General features: G+C 39.0%; 1 protein-coding gene across 1 annotated transcript; it reads left to right on the forward strand.

Annotated features, from left to right (window-relative positions):
* Positions 1-3374: 3374 nt before the first annotated feature.
* LOC149814320 (uncharacterized) lies at positions 3375-14754 on the forward strand. The gene is made up of 5 exons (XM_089988895.1): positions 3375-3958; positions 12586-12638; positions 13049-13213; positions 14263-14370; positions 14491-14754. Exons 1-5 carry the CDS (start codon positions 3799-3801, stop codon positions 14620-14622), a joined length of 618 nt encoding a protein of 205 aa, XP_089845021.1. The 5' UTR covers positions 3375-3798; the 3' UTR covers positions 14623-14754.
* Positions 14755-15548: the final 794 nt, after the last annotated feature.

Consider the following 15548-nt stretch of genomic DNA (forward strand, 5'->3'; position numbering starts at 1 on the left):
CTTCAATCTTAATCAAGTATTCATCTTGACCATACCGGTAATGGTGCTATAAGACATATTATGACATGTTACAACCATTATTTTATAAATAGGAAGGACTGTTGCACAAAATGTACTTCTAAGTAATTGTTCTATAAATCTTATACATATGTAAGTGAAGAAGAGAGGATTCTTAATTGTTCAGATGATACTTCTAACTTGAAAATACTTTATCTTTTGGAGTTTCTTATAGTGAACACATATTTTTATATATAAAATTATCAAAATAATATCTTCAATCAATTAAATAATTAAAAAATCCGTCCTATGTTATACTTTTTCAAAAAAAATGTGAATTTCATCTTGTACTCATAACGAGTCTCGTTCGTATCAGTGTCTTTTTGACACAATTTAAGATTGATACACTCAATGACAGCAACGCAGATATCCAGGTCTAGAAAACAAGATGAGCTCCTAGCGGTCCGGTTTATGTTTGGCTCATTCAATTTAGGGATGGCAGTGGACCGGGGCGGGGCACAAGGTCTTCACTCCCGCATGGGTTTTGATTTTAACCTCCATCCTCATTTCATGTCCTCCATCCCTGATCCAAACGGGGCAAGACAAGACTCCATTTCCCCTCGATCCACTGCCATCTCTAAAGAAGGATTGGGGACGGGGTGGGATGGGGCAAGGCAAGAATCAAAGACGGAGAAGGGGCGGGGCAGGAGAAAGCATAAGTCCATCCCCGCCTCCATCACCGCAAGGGTTTTGATTTTAACCTCCAACCCCGTTTCATGTCTTCCATCCTCGATCCAAACAGAGTGAGGCAGGGCGGGGCCCCATTTCTCCTCGATCCACTGCTATCCCTAATTCAATTGTGAAATAGGCTCAGCAAGTTGAATACAAACAACCGTTTGTCTCGGCGTAACTTGTATAGACTTGTTAACTAGTAATAAGTATGTTTAAAATATATTTGTCTCATGTTGTAAAATATTAAAGTGTCTGGCTTGCAACCAATAAGTTTAGGGTTCAACTCTATTCCTTGCAACTTTGGAACAACCTAATTCTATGATTGAGTTAGTTTGAGTTTGGCTGAATATGTCTGGTCTACATTTTATTATTTTTAATTTTAAAATGTGTTTTTTTATAATGAGCCTAGTCGGGCTTTGCCACGGGCTCGAGCTCGGCTTGCCACAAGAATGAGCCGAGCTTGGACACCCTTTGTTTGGTTCGTTCAGCTAGTTTACCAGCCATACATTAATATTTGACGCGATGGAGACTTAGAAATGATCTCTTGGGCCCGACAACGTGGGTAAAGGAAAAAACAAATTTTTTATTGGTCAATGACTTTTTTTTTTGAAAGGCAAACTGGAGTTAGTCAGACAATATACCATTGGGTTTTGAACATGCACCGTTCCAACACAATGTGACGCGCACTAGCTGCTCCTACCAGACAAGCGGAGCCCCTGCTGGTTTATTGTCAATGACTTCAAAAGAAATAATAACAATTTTATACAAAAGAAAATGAGTTTGACATGAATAGGTGGTTCTAGAATCTATATGTTCTTTGGGAAAAAAATTTGAGGCATGCGTATTTCTTTTTACAGATAAAGCATATTGTATTTCAAAACAAATGATTCTGTGTAGCAGCAGGGGCTTGGAAAGAAGGTGCTGACCTCTTCATCCTAGGTTCGACTCTCACCGGGTATGCTTGGTGTAGGTGACCCCACCCCACTTGGGGTTTACCTCTCAGGGGGTGGGCCTATTAAGTCGCCTGGTTCTCGGCAAGGGTTCCTCATCATAAATAAATGATTTTCAAAACATAAAAAGGGTTGACTAATAACAATTTTTAAGTGATGATGAATGTTGCAATCAAAACAAAATCATTATTTGATCATTGCATGATGCTAGCATACCTCCAATCTCTCCAGCATTAAAAGTAGAATCACAAATGCCAAAGAAGTTCGGTTTCTCGAGTTGAAGATTATTTCTGTGGGTTCATGGCATTTGTGTTGGTATATGGCACGGATATTCCTAGGAAAGTGATGAAATAAAGTCCTAAAGTAATACTCAACAATGCATTTTCCTTAGCAATGGAGGCACTGTTTGTCTGGTAGGAGCAGCTAGTGGTCGTTACAGGATCAAGACCCAATGGTATAGTTGTATAACTGGTATGGTCTGCCTAACCCAAGCTTGCCTTTCAAAAAAAATGCATTTTACTTGTATTTTTTGTAGATATATGAATTCCCAGATCACAAGAGACACCAATCTGTGCTGAAGCTGATGAGATCTGAAGATTTGGATTCCACAAACCAAACATGAGGAAGTTTTATGTTCCATAGAATGGTCATTAGATTCCACTTTCCAAACAACGGAATCACAACTTTGACTCGTTCAAAACAAAGACATTGCCACCAGACGCCCTTTAGAAAATTTTAAGGGCACGTTTGGAAGAGAAAAAATCTCAGGAAGAGAAAAGTTTTGATATGATTTTTTGTTTTTGAAATTTTTTCACTAAAGAGAGAGAAAAGGGCATGACTGAGAAGAGAAGAGGAGAAGCCGAGAAGGTGAGGAGGAAGTAAGGAAGGATGGATGGAGGGCGCTCGCCCTTCGAGTTCACCCAATCAAAGGCGCGATAATAGAACTTGATGGTGCCGTAGGTGACAAGGTCCTCCGGCTCGCCGATGCTGTAGCTCCGTTTGGAGAAGAGAATCTGGTCCAGCATAGTCCGCTCGGGCTGGATGTGGATGGAGGGCTTGAAGGTGGCAGCCTCACGGCGCTGCGACAGACCAGTGCGCCTCTGGCTGTAGAGGTGGTTGCGGCTCTGGCTGTAAAGGCGATCGGCGGCGGCGAGGGAGTCATCGCCATGAGCGGCGCCAGTGGGGCAGAAGGGGAAGGCGCTGCGGGTCCAAGCGGCAATCCGCCTTGGATCATGGTGGGTGGTGTGTTTGGTGATATTGGAGGTGGTGGTGAGATAGATGGTGGTGGTGAGATGGTGGGTGGTGGTGAGATGGGTGGTTCATTACCACTAACTAGTTGTTGAGAGAGGGTGTGTCATTAGCTGTCATGACACATTTTGTTAATAAATAAAAACTGTTTTATAAATATTTTGTACATAAAAATTTGTTTTGTATTAAAATAAAATTAAAATATAATAAAATATTATTAAAATAATATAATGCTTGTCAGTTTGTCCAAACATATCTAGGAGATGCTGCCAAAATGGTGTGTCCCTGTAACATAGCTCACGAGAGACATTGTCGAATCAAACTTTGGATGCACTCGACGCACGTTCTGTCCATCCGCCGCATCTCATGAACAAGATTTTACTGTTCCACCCCCTATTATGAGAAGAACAAGACGGAAGGAACCACAAGTTAAAGAAAAAAGTCAAAACATCTTACCCCCCTCGACATTTCTCTCACTGCCTCTCTCTTGTTGCCTCCCAACAGTAGAACTCCCATCATCTCTCCCTTGCTGCCTCCCAACACTAGAACTCTCCTCACTCTGTTGCAGTTATGAGCAATGCTTTGGACAAATGACGATCCTCGTGATCCTTTGCCCTTTCCTTCTGACGATCCTATGTGGTAGGCGGCAAGCGTTCATCCGGTGATCCTTTGCCCTTTTTGAGCTTTTCTATCTCTACGCGAGAATCGTCCTTCGTGCGTCCGACGTTTCCCCATATTTCTCAAGAGCGCGTCATCGAGAGAAGAAATCCGGTGGGTGGTGAGAATTCCGGCAAAAAAAAAAACGGCATCCGTCTCGGGTCAGGACCTCCAGAGACGCGACCGATCGATTTTTTTCTGTATTCCGGGATCCATGGATTACGATTTCCGGAAGAATCGAGCTCCCTACGAGGCCTACAAAGCCCCATCGAGCCACGGCCAGCCTCCTCCTTCCTACTACCCGCGAATCGGTCAGCCCACCGGCCCGCCGATCGGCCGGGCTCCTCCCGCTCCCCCTCCATCGGCAGCCCCATGTGAGTTTTTTTCTTTTTTCTTTGATTTTTCGTTCTTGGTTTTCGGTATTTGATGCGAAACATGAAGTTGGTGTTCTTGGATTGTGTTTTTTGATGAGTGGTAGCAGAGTTTTTTTGGGGAACATGTGAGTCGAATTGTTGATTTCCAGAAGGAAAATTAACAGTGGGGTTGAGTAGTTTCTTGGTTTGCTTGCAGAGATTCTGTGTATTTGGTTTCTTCTTTGTCACTGGATAGTTTGGGTGTTTGTTTCAACTCCATTTGATTCTTTTCCTTGATTTTGGTTTTTTGGTATTTGATCTGAAACGTGATGTGGACGTTCTTGAAATCAGAAAGGGAAATTTGTTGATTTTCTGAGAAAGTGAGATATCATGGTTTCTTAGTTTGTTTGGAGTTTTTTTTTTGTGTTTGGTTTCGCCTTTTGTTGTCACTAGATGATTTGGTGTGTTTTAGTTATGAACTTTGGAATTGGATTGTATAGTTGGATAGGTTGGGTTGAGATTTTGATCGTTTTAGGAGACGAGAATCGTCTATCGGTTTTTGTCCATATAGATAGTTTATGCTATAGATGATTTTTGTTTTTTTAGTTTCCAAGTAACTCTGTTGATTTATATGCGAGGTGGCTTGTATACGCCCTTTTTCCTTCTTCTGCCTTCTACCTTTGTTTGGTGAGGGTCAGTGTGGCATATCATTCTGCGATTTTATCGTTATCATCTGATGTGCTGCTACTATTTTATGACGATTTTCTTGAGTGGAAAGTGCAGTACTTCGTGACATGTTGAGATTGCAAGAGCGGAAATGGTTGATAATTGGAAAGGTTGTTTGGTGTTGTGGGGGTGGGGGCGCGTGCCTGTTGTGCAAGGCTGCAAGCCAAAGCAGCAGCTCCCCAGGTGTACGGGGCAGCTTCGGGGTTTCACACTGCCAGAGGAGCGATTGCCGAGCATACATTTCTCTGGAGAAGTTGCTAAATGTATCATTGGAAGAATGTTTCTTTTTAGATGAGAAGTCTACGGATTTATACATGATTAAAATGTGTGATTACAGCTTAGTGTCCTTTCATTCATGGCTTGGATTTGACCAAATCATTGTATTTGAACATGTTAATGTAATTTTTCATTTTCTGGAGCAGCCACCAGGTAACTTAATGGGCAAATGTTATACCAAAGAGTTCTTTGAGTTGCTTCCAAATAAGCTCAGGAAACATACGTGGAATTTCTAGTGGCTAAGACAGTGAAAAACATAATCTAGAATTGTTTTGGAAAGCAAACACTGATAGGAATACTGAGATATTCTCATTTCCATTTCTGCTTTCTAAGACGTGCCTACTGCCTTTTGTCTTCTTTTTTTTCTGTATTTTTCTTTGGAAAGTCGTTTATATCAAACTAGGTGTTTTGCAATATTTTCTTTTTTACGTATATTTGGCTATATTTTTATTTTGTTGTAATATAGCAAAAGAGTAAGCTTTTTGTTAAGTAGAGATATTTAAATATACCCTAAATATTTGAAATGCAAGGCTAGAGAAACTACCTGTGTTTTTTCCCCTTGTTCTCCTTGAAAATAGGAAGCTAGTTCACTTTTTCCCTGATTTTTCACTTTCTTTCCAAACATCATGGTATAATCATATTTTGATAAATTAAAATTATAATTTCTTCATAGTAGCAACTACTCATTTACAAGTAGAGTTGAGCAACAGGTCGTGTGATCTATGGGTTGTGAACAACCTTATGTCAGGATTTTGTGTCATGACGTGTAGAGGCCTGGGGTTAGGGCTAGCTGGCCTGTTAATGTACTAAGTATGAGAGGCCTGTCAACCCATTGCTCATTTTCCTTAAAGGATGGGAAAAAAATTATTTAGAGTTTCTTTCCTCTTTTCCTGGAATTGCTTGTTCTCCCCTACCTATTCCATTATCTCCTTCACTACCATCACCATCACGTCCTCCTCCTCCTTCAAGCCTTTGCAATAGCTGCTTGTGATGGTGGGGATCAGCTCCACCAACTGTATATCCCTCTTTCCATTGACTCCAAGCACACTTTCATTGTTCTAGATCTGCCTGAGTTGTCGGGATCCCCCTCCTTAAATTCAAGTCATTTGTGGGCGGCTGTTGCCATGATAAGCCTAACACTGAACCTGCTGAAGTCTCTGAGTGGTCGTTGTTTTAGGTGTTGATAGTGTTGGGGAAGCTGAGGAAGGAGGCAAAGTTTGTGCTGAGAAGTGTGACAACTGGGAAGAGTGTGGCAATAATGAAATTGCAAAAGTCCAAATCACCCAGTGTCTCTTACTATCTGGGCACTTCTAGAAGAATCTGTTCATTACTGCCGCATTAGGGCATCATCCAGGGAGGAGGAGGAAGAGCAAAGGGTTAGGTATGGTTCTTTTGTACCACAATTAGGCCTTTTTAACAGAAGAAGGTGATGAATTGCAGGTTGTCTTTGTTAGGGACAAAAATTTGTCTTATGTTTATGTATTTTTAACTATCTTTTAAAGCAGATTTGACAAAGCTCAAATGGTAATAAATGAACGTACATTTCTATTTGGACAAGAAGTTTCCTCCCTTTTCTTCCCCCTTGTTTTTTAAGGGTTTTTAATGATGTGTTTTTTAGGATTGACTTTTACTCTCTTTTCTTTTTGCAATTGAGAGTCAGCCTCGCCTGGCTTGACCATTGTCCGAATTGGCTTCATGGACAGGTCATGTTCTGGGATATGGGCCTGTGCGTGGCTGAGATTGAGCTTTGGCCCAGCCCAGCCCTTTGGCAGGCTTGGTCTGACTGAGTCATAGCCCACTAGGTCCAATTTACAGCCTGGCCTGTTGCCCAACTAACTGATTGCAATCTTAAAATATTCTTAGATTTGTTTGGTGATATTGGAACGTGTAATGAGATATTGCGGAAATATAAAGAGTGCATACAAGCACATACAACAATGAATAAAAGAGAAAATATCACAAGTCCACGAAGGGACAATACAAACACAAGCCTTTAAGAAGGCAACAATATACAAAGCCTCTTATTGAAAAGAGAGAGAAGCTCTCCAAGATGAGAATACACAAGGGGGTCACCCCTATTTATACAAGAGGAAGAGGAGGAAAAAAGAGGGCCAAAGGGCCTCAAAAGGAGAGCCAAAAGGGGGCTCCCATAGAGTCGTTGGAAGCCCCCAACGGTCACATTTGTGACCGTTGGGGGCTCCAACGACTTCTATGTTGGAGCCCCTTTAGGTCCTCAAAAAGAATAAAAAGAATTGAAAAAAAAAAATTACATTTATTCAAAAAAGAAAAATAGTTGTTTTCTAAAACAACTATGTGAAATTACAAAAATACCCCTATCGGGTATTGATGTAATATACAGAATTTATATATATATATATATATATACATATATATAATAGGTACATTTTAACACCCCCCCTCAAACTTTACGGGGGAATGACGGAAAGTTTGCCAAGAAGAAACATGAAGCGAGGAGTCGGAAGAGCTTTAGTGAAGAAGTCCGCCAACTGATATTCTGAAGTGACATATGGCAGAGCAATAGTTCCTCGTAAAAATTCGTCACGAACATAGTGGCAATCCATTTCGATATGTTTCGTATGTTCATGAAAAGTATGATTGCTCGCAATATAGATGACACTCTTATTGTCGCAACACAGCTTTGAGGCTTCAGTAATATCAACTCCCATATCTTTAAGCAAACTGCGAAGCCATACAAGTTCCATTGTTGTGGTGGCCATCGCCCGGTACTCTGCTTCAGTGGATGATAGTGAAACTTTCTGCTGCTTCTTGCATCGCCAGGCAATCAATGAGTCCCCTAAAAAGACACAAAAACCAGTAGTTGAGACTCGATCATTGGGATTACCTCCCCAATTTGCATCAGTATAAGCAAGAAGATTCAAAGGGGAAGAGGAGGATAGAAATAGCCCTTTATTGATGGTATTCCGAATGTAGCGGATGATTCGGAGAACCGCACTCATATGCACGGTTGTAGGAGCATGCTGAAATTGACTGACTGAGTGAACCGCATGAGTGATATCTGGTCTGGTGATGGTCAAATATGTAAGAGACCCAATGAGTTGTCTGTACGGTATAGGATCTTCCAGAAGAACCCCATCCTCTAACCGCAATTTGGCATTAATAACCTCGAGAGTCTCTACCTTCTTATCATCAGAAATCCCAGACTTAGAACATATATCTGCAGCAAGCTTCATCTGTGACAAAATATATCCTCTAGGAGAATATGCAACCTCAATTCCAAGAAAATATCTGAGAAAACCTAAATCAGACATATCAAAATTATCTTTCAACATATTTTTAACATTAATAATACTACTTTGATCATTTCCAGTGATAATCATATCATCAACATAAAGCAACAAAATTACGATACTAGAACCTGCATTTTTAACAAAAAGAGCAGTGTCAGTATAACAAGAATGAAATCCTAATTTTATCATGATATCACTAAAACGATCATACCAAGCCTTAGGGGTTTGTTTAAGACCATATAATGCCTTTAAAAGCCGAAGAGTTTGACCTTGCTTAATATTTATTCCGGGTGGTGGATCCATATAAACTTCTTCACTTAAACTTCCATTTAAAAAAGCATTTTTTACGTCAAGTTGATAAATAGGCCATTTTTTGGTTGATGCGACAGCTATTAAGGTTCTGACACTAGTCATACGAGCTACGGGGGCGAATGTTTCTTCGTAATCAATACCATATTCTTGGGAGTATCCCTTAGCAACCAATCTGGCTTTATATCGTTCTAAAGAGCCATCGCTTTTAGTTTTAACTTTGAAGACCCAACGACAACCAATAGGTTTTTTGTGTGAGGGTAGATCAACTACTTCCCAGGTATTGGCCTTTTTTAAAGCATTTAGTTCAACTTGCATTGCTTCAACCCAATGAGGTATAGATTTAGCTTGATTATAGTGAGCCAGTTCAAAATAAGAATGTAGAGTTATCAAACATGCCCGATAGTTGGGAGTTAAAGAATCATAGGATACAAACCTATTTGGGGGTATTGATATTCTAGAAGAATGCCTAACTTGTGGTTCCTCAATGGATTCGGAAATTTGAGAGTATTTTTCGAGGGCACTAATAGGTTTTTCTTGATTTCTTCTTGAGTAAACATTTATATTGGCATCACTATCATGAACATTTGTATTTGAATTACTATCATTTGACAGTGTTATGTCAAGAGGGGATACCTCGTGAGTGTCATCTATGTTTTCAAGAGAATCTTCTTGTATGTCATCAATAATATCATATAAGAATATATAATCGATTTCATTTGTCTCTTCTATTTTATCAAAACCGTTTTCTTCTTCGAGAAATGTTACATCTTTTGAAACATATAGTTTATCATTCTTAAAATCATAACATCTATACCCTTTTTGATTTTCACCATATCCAAAAAATACACATTCAATTGCTTTTGGAGATAACTTATCCCTTTTATGTAGTAGGACAAAACATTTGCAACCAAAAATACGAAGTCGATTAAAATCGGGTGAAAACTTAAAGAGTTTCTCATAGGGAGAAGCATTTTTTAACTTAGAAGAGGGCATTCTATTGATTAGATAGGTTGAGGTAAGAACGGCTTCCGCCCAAAAATTTTTTGGAATATTTCTAGACACAAGTAATGTTCTAGCGGTTTCTATAATGTGCCTATGTTTCCTTTCCGCTAGGCCATTTTGTTGAGGAGTCCTAGGACATGACTTTTGATGACAAATGCCATTTTGGTTTAAATAGTTTTGGAATTCGTGAGATAAGTATTCACCACCGGAATCGGATCTTAAAATAGATATGTTACTTTGAAATTGATTTTGAACCTTTTTATGAAAATCTTTAAAGAAAGTAAATACTTCCGACTTATGACTAAGGAAATAAATCCAAACATACCGAGTAAAGTCATCAATAAACGTAACATAATATGAATAGCCCCCTTTAGACATAACCGGAGAAGGACCCCAAACATCCGAATGCACCAATTCAAAAGGCCTTGATGAGAAAAAAGATCTAGTTGGAAAAGGAATAGACTTCATTTTTCCAAAAATGCAATCTTTGCAATTAATTTCTTTTTCCTTACAAAATTTGTTTCCAAAAGGAAAGAGATACATTTTGGAATAACTTGGATGACCAAGTCTTTTATGCCAAGTTTCCATATTTTTTTCTTGGACATAAGAACAAAAAAAGTTTGTAGGAAGATCAAGATGGTCCATATAATAGAGGTCTCCCTTTCTATGGCCTTGCCCAATCCGCTTCCCGGACCGGAGATCCTGCACAAAGCAACCATTAGATGAGAAAGATATTTCACATCCATGGTCGGCAATTTGAGAAACCGAAAAAAGGTTTAAATTTAATTTGGGAACAACTCTTACTTTTGGAACATAAAAATTTTGTGAATCTTTAAAAGAGCCAATACTTGAAATTTTCAAAAAAGTTCCATCGGCCGTTGAGACACAAGAGTCCTTTGAATTGATGCAAACATCACTAAGTGCATTTTCATGAGGGGTCATATGAAAAGAAGCTCCGGAATCAAGGATCCAAGAATACGTACCGGGTGATGATGTTGAAGCAATGGCCGCACCCGATGTGGAGGAAGAAACTTTTAGCATTTGTTGGAGAGCCATAGATATTTGTCCAAGAGTTTCTTTAATGTCATTGTTTTTGCCTTCATCTTCTTTGGTGGTGGTTTCTTCAAGAGAGGCTACTTTATGCTTGAAGGTTCCCATAAGCTTTGGACAAGCGGGTCTAATGTGACCCGGCTCATTGCAATAATGACAAACAATCATTTTTCTTCCTCCATTGTAGTTCCCTTGTTTCCCAAAATGAGGAGGCTTATAGGTTCTAACATTGTTACCCGGTTTGGATACGGCAAGGACTTCATCAACATGCTTACTCATGCCAAGCCTTGTCTCCTCTTGAGTGATTTCGGCAATAGCATCCTCAATAGGAGGAAAAATAGATCTATGGAGAAGTGAGGATCTCACTTGCTCAAATTCGGGACGTAGCCCAAAAAGAAATTGAAACAATCGCTCTTGTTCCATTTGTTTTTGTCTTAAATCAACATCTTCCATAGAAACCCACTTTGGCTCTAAGAGAGCCAATTCATCCCATAATGGGTTTAGGGCACTATAATAGTCTTGAATGCTAGAATCACCTTGCTTTGTGGTTCTAACCTTTTCTTGCAAGAAGTATGCTCTTGCAAGATCCTTTTGGGTATACATACCCCTCATAAAGGACCAAGCCTCATTGGCTCTACGAAATTTAGCTATATTAGCACATACCTTAAGCTCCACATTGTTCATAAACCACGCAAGGATTTTTGCGTGATTGCTTTCCCAATCTTCCACTTCCTTTTGATGATTTTCAATGGCCTTGAGACGAGCATCTCCCTCAAGAGCCTTTTCTTGATCTTCTTCCATCTTCGTGAGCATAAGCTTAGGTTCCGGAACGGTCCCCATGACATAACCCCAAAGCTTCTTTCCTTTGAGATTATTTTCCATTGCCGATGCCCACATCATATAGTTCTTTCCATTGAGCTTGAAAAAAAGATCAATCTTTGTCTCCATGATGTTGTCAAGAAGTGAGAAGATGTTCACCAAAATATGAGATACACGAACCACACCTTTCCTTCAAGAATCGAGTGGCTCTGATACCATGTAATGAGATATTGCGGAAATATAAAGAGTGCATACAAGCACATACAACAATGAATAAAAAAGAAAATATCACAAGTCCACGAAGGGACAATACAAACACAAGCCTTTAAGAAGGCAACAATATACAAAGCCTCTTATTGAAAAGAGAGAGAAGCTCTCCAAGATGAGAATACACAAGGGGGTCACCCCTATTTATACAAGAGGAAGAGGAGGAAAAAAGAGGGCCAAAGGGCCTCAAAAGGAGAGCCAAAAGGGGGCTCCCATAGAGTCGTTGGGAGCCCCCAACGGTCACATTTGTGACCGTTGGGGGCTCCAACGACTTCTATGTTGGAGCCCCTTTAGGTCCTCAAAAAGAATAAAAAGAATTGAAAAAAAAAAATTACATTTATTCAAAAAAGAAAAATAGTTGTTTTCTAAAACAACTATGTGAAATTACAAAAATACCCCTATCGGGTATTGATGTAATATACAGAATTTATATATATATATATACATATATACATATATATATATATATACATATATACATATATACATATATATAATAGGTACATTTTAACAGAACGTACCATCATTATCGAAGAAACACATAAATTTGCCTTGCCTGTCTTTGAAATTGCAGAAATTGATCAGTTTGGATGAAGTTAATCGTACCATCTAATATTATCTTAAGTTGGTATAAATTGCTATCGGACCGCAAGTGATTCCCCTTTAAGTTACATGTGAATTTAAAATGCAAGGATACAAATTTTTGGGCATGTTCAGGCTTAATTTTGTAAGCAAAAATGTTCAATTAAACAGTGTTGTAGGTGTTTACATTTTCTGTTTGCTTTAGTGAGCTATCATTTTAATTAAAGGTAGGTTCAATTTTGGATCTCTGAGGCATTCAATATTCTGAACAATCTCCAGGTTTTTAACTAATTGACATAATAAATACAGTTGTGAGAACTAATTAAATTTCCCCCCTTTTTTCAGCAGGATTGGGCATCAGGATTACAATAAAGCCAGAATATCGAATAACACCCCCTGTAAGATTTTACTTGTTGCCTGCTGTTCATCTTTCTCTAGTGAATTATTCACCATTTGGTGGCCTTCATTGCTAACTCTAGGGATTTGCATCAGATCCAGGATGGAGGTTTTGCAAATTTTGGCTGTTCCAGATCCGACTCCCCAATGTATTTAGCTGTTTTGGATCAAAACCTTTTGCATCCCTAGCCAACTCCATTACTAACATCACTAAAATCATCTGTCCTTCATATATTTTTTTTCATCTAGTACCCATTTTTCATGCTTATCCATAAGAATAAACTCTTTGGTGTCCTTGATGAAACATGAACGTTTTTGTGAAGGATATTGTAGCTTGAGTTTGTGTTTCATCTAACTCTTTTCTTGTTCATATCTTTCCTTATATTGCTATAAATTTATGCTCATCATGCAGCCAGCGTTGTCACCACAAATGGCCGAAATCCCAAGGAGCACATTCCAGTTTGACTTTGACTTAGAGAGAAAAATATTAGCTGAGGTTGAGAAAGATAACCAGAACTGGAGTAGCATCGTTGTGGAAAATGAATCAGCCTCCAGCACTTCAGAACCTAGTTCTCTGGTACCTCCTTTTTTTCCCTATTAGTTTTTTGAAGATGTTCCTTTCCTTGGGACTGGTTGATATTATTTATAGTAATGACATGCATTCTTCTTTTAGAGCACCTTTTTTCAACTTCCCAGAAAACAATCAGTCAGAAAAGGCAAAAAAAAATAAAATCAGCATTAGTCCATGGAAAATGTCATAAGCAAGGTTTATCATGTTTTTGCTGTCCATCACTTCTATTACTGGAGAAACAATAGCTTATGCTATCATAACTTATTTTATAGTGATGCTTTTTTAATGAATTACCTTGATGATAGTGCTTGCTCCATTGCCATGTTAGTTTTTGATATAAGTTCCGTGGCTTTTCTACTGTTTGGTCTTTTGGCTTGAGTCTCTCCATTGGATAGTTCGTTTGATACTTTGAATGACTTTATTGTCAGATTGAAATTGTTTTGTAACAGCTTGTTTATTTATTACAGTAATCATGCTTATATTAAATGCTATTCTGCTGATGTTTGTTGAACTGAGGTTCATAAATTCATAGGCATGGTTCAGGAGACTGGTAAAACACTGTATCATAATACATCTTAGTACCTGATGGTCTTTTCTCCTTTCATATTTCATAATTTTCATTTTATGGTTTCAATTTATTGCTCTTGAGTATTTTGATAATTTTACCTCATTTTCAAGATCCCTCAATTCTTTTGAGGCTTATGCTTGGTTTGCCTCGTGCCTTCTAATACCGTGCTCCTGCTGGTATTTTTGATACTTGTATGCACAGATGCTATCATGCTGACTGCTTATTTCATCAAATTTTCTGTTGGACACTCCTTTAGCTATGATATGCATGTTAGCATTGAGGAAAACTGAAAAAATGACAATGGACAATCATGACTTGCCAAGTGTGAATTCAGGCCTGCATCTGATGTTGAATCTACTTGGTGTACTAGAGCCAGTGTGATAAAAGCTTGAACACAGTTTTTGGGACTGAAGCTACCTTAAAAACAGAAATGGCTGAACCAAGTTATTCCTTCCTTTTCTAAATTGAATTGAATCTTCTGGTGCAGGATTCCTCCAACCCCGCAGATCAATTGGTGAACAAATATGTTGCTTCAGGACTAAGCCGGGAAGCTGTTACTTTAGCCATAAAAAATTATGGCGACAATCTAACCAAGGTAATCCCCTTTTGCTGTTTTCCTCGTTTTATTTGCAATTATCAACATCACATTATCACAGAAGAAAGTTCAGAAGAATCATTGTCTGAGGACGAAGAACTCTACCTTATTTCTCTGCAGGTTCGGGCGTTTGTCATGTCATATAATCGCCTCCGTGAAATGGGGTTTGCTGCAAACACTGTTGCTGAAGTCCTGGCCTTGTATGATAATGACATGGAGAAGGCGGCTCATTTCCTTAGTAATTCAACATAAGTTTGACACAGATTTTGACGAAGATTTTATATACGCGTTTGCTTGATGATTGAACCATAAGACATGATTTGGACGTTTTGTACAAAAAATTTCAACATGGTCCTGTGTAAGCTAATAAATTTTTTTGCTTTGAAATGGTTGGCGAGAAAGTTTGGACCCTCCTGGCCATGGACATGGTTGATCATTGTTAAAGCCATCTCCTCCCTGAACAAGGTTAGGCCGTGCTTTCTTAAGTTAACTGAAGATGATTGGAGGTTGTTCCCATTGGTGCTATAGCTAGAGCGAGTCTTTATATCATTGCATTTCGATAAAAGACCTACATTGGAGTTCCATTAAGGCTCCGTGTGGAAACTGGTAGTCTGAGGGAGTTTATGCATTTTGGAAAAGTGGTAGCTACCAAATCCAATCTTTAGTGCAAATATAAAAGTGAAGCAGTCTCATTTCCTCTTCCAAATGCATAAACTCCCATCCCAGCTATCAATTTCCAAACACCCACCACCAATGTAGTTTGACCATGTATCTAGGGCTGGGAAACAAGCTGAGCCGCTTGTGACTCAGCTCATAAAGAGCTCGCCCAAACTCATAAAATAAGCTCGGCAAGCTGAATATGAACAATAATTACTGGCTCGGCTGGACTCATACAAGCTTGTTAGATAGTAAAACCTATATTTTAAATATGTTTTACATGTTTTTTTTTGTAAACCTATTTCTTCCGGTTCTAAAACAATGTATTTTTTCTACAAACAAGTCGACCTGAACTTGGCTTGTGTAACTTAGGCTCATTATGAGTCCAGACATGGTTTGGCCTGCCACAAGAATGAGACAAGCTTGAACATTTCAAGCTCGGCTTGTTCGGTTTGTTTACCAGCCCTACATGTATCTACCAAATGCTTAAACTCCGATCCCAGTTGCTAGTTTCCAAAGAG

The sequence above is a fragment of the Nuphar pumila genome, chromosome 15, assembly GCF_984573655.1.
Source record: "Nuphar pumila chromosome 15, dmNupPumi1.hap1.1, whole genome shotgun sequence".
In the NCBI taxonomy this organism is placed as follows: domain Eukaryota; kingdom Viridiplantae; phylum Streptophyta; class Magnoliopsida; order Nymphaeales; family Nymphaeaceae; genus Nuphar; species Nuphar pumila.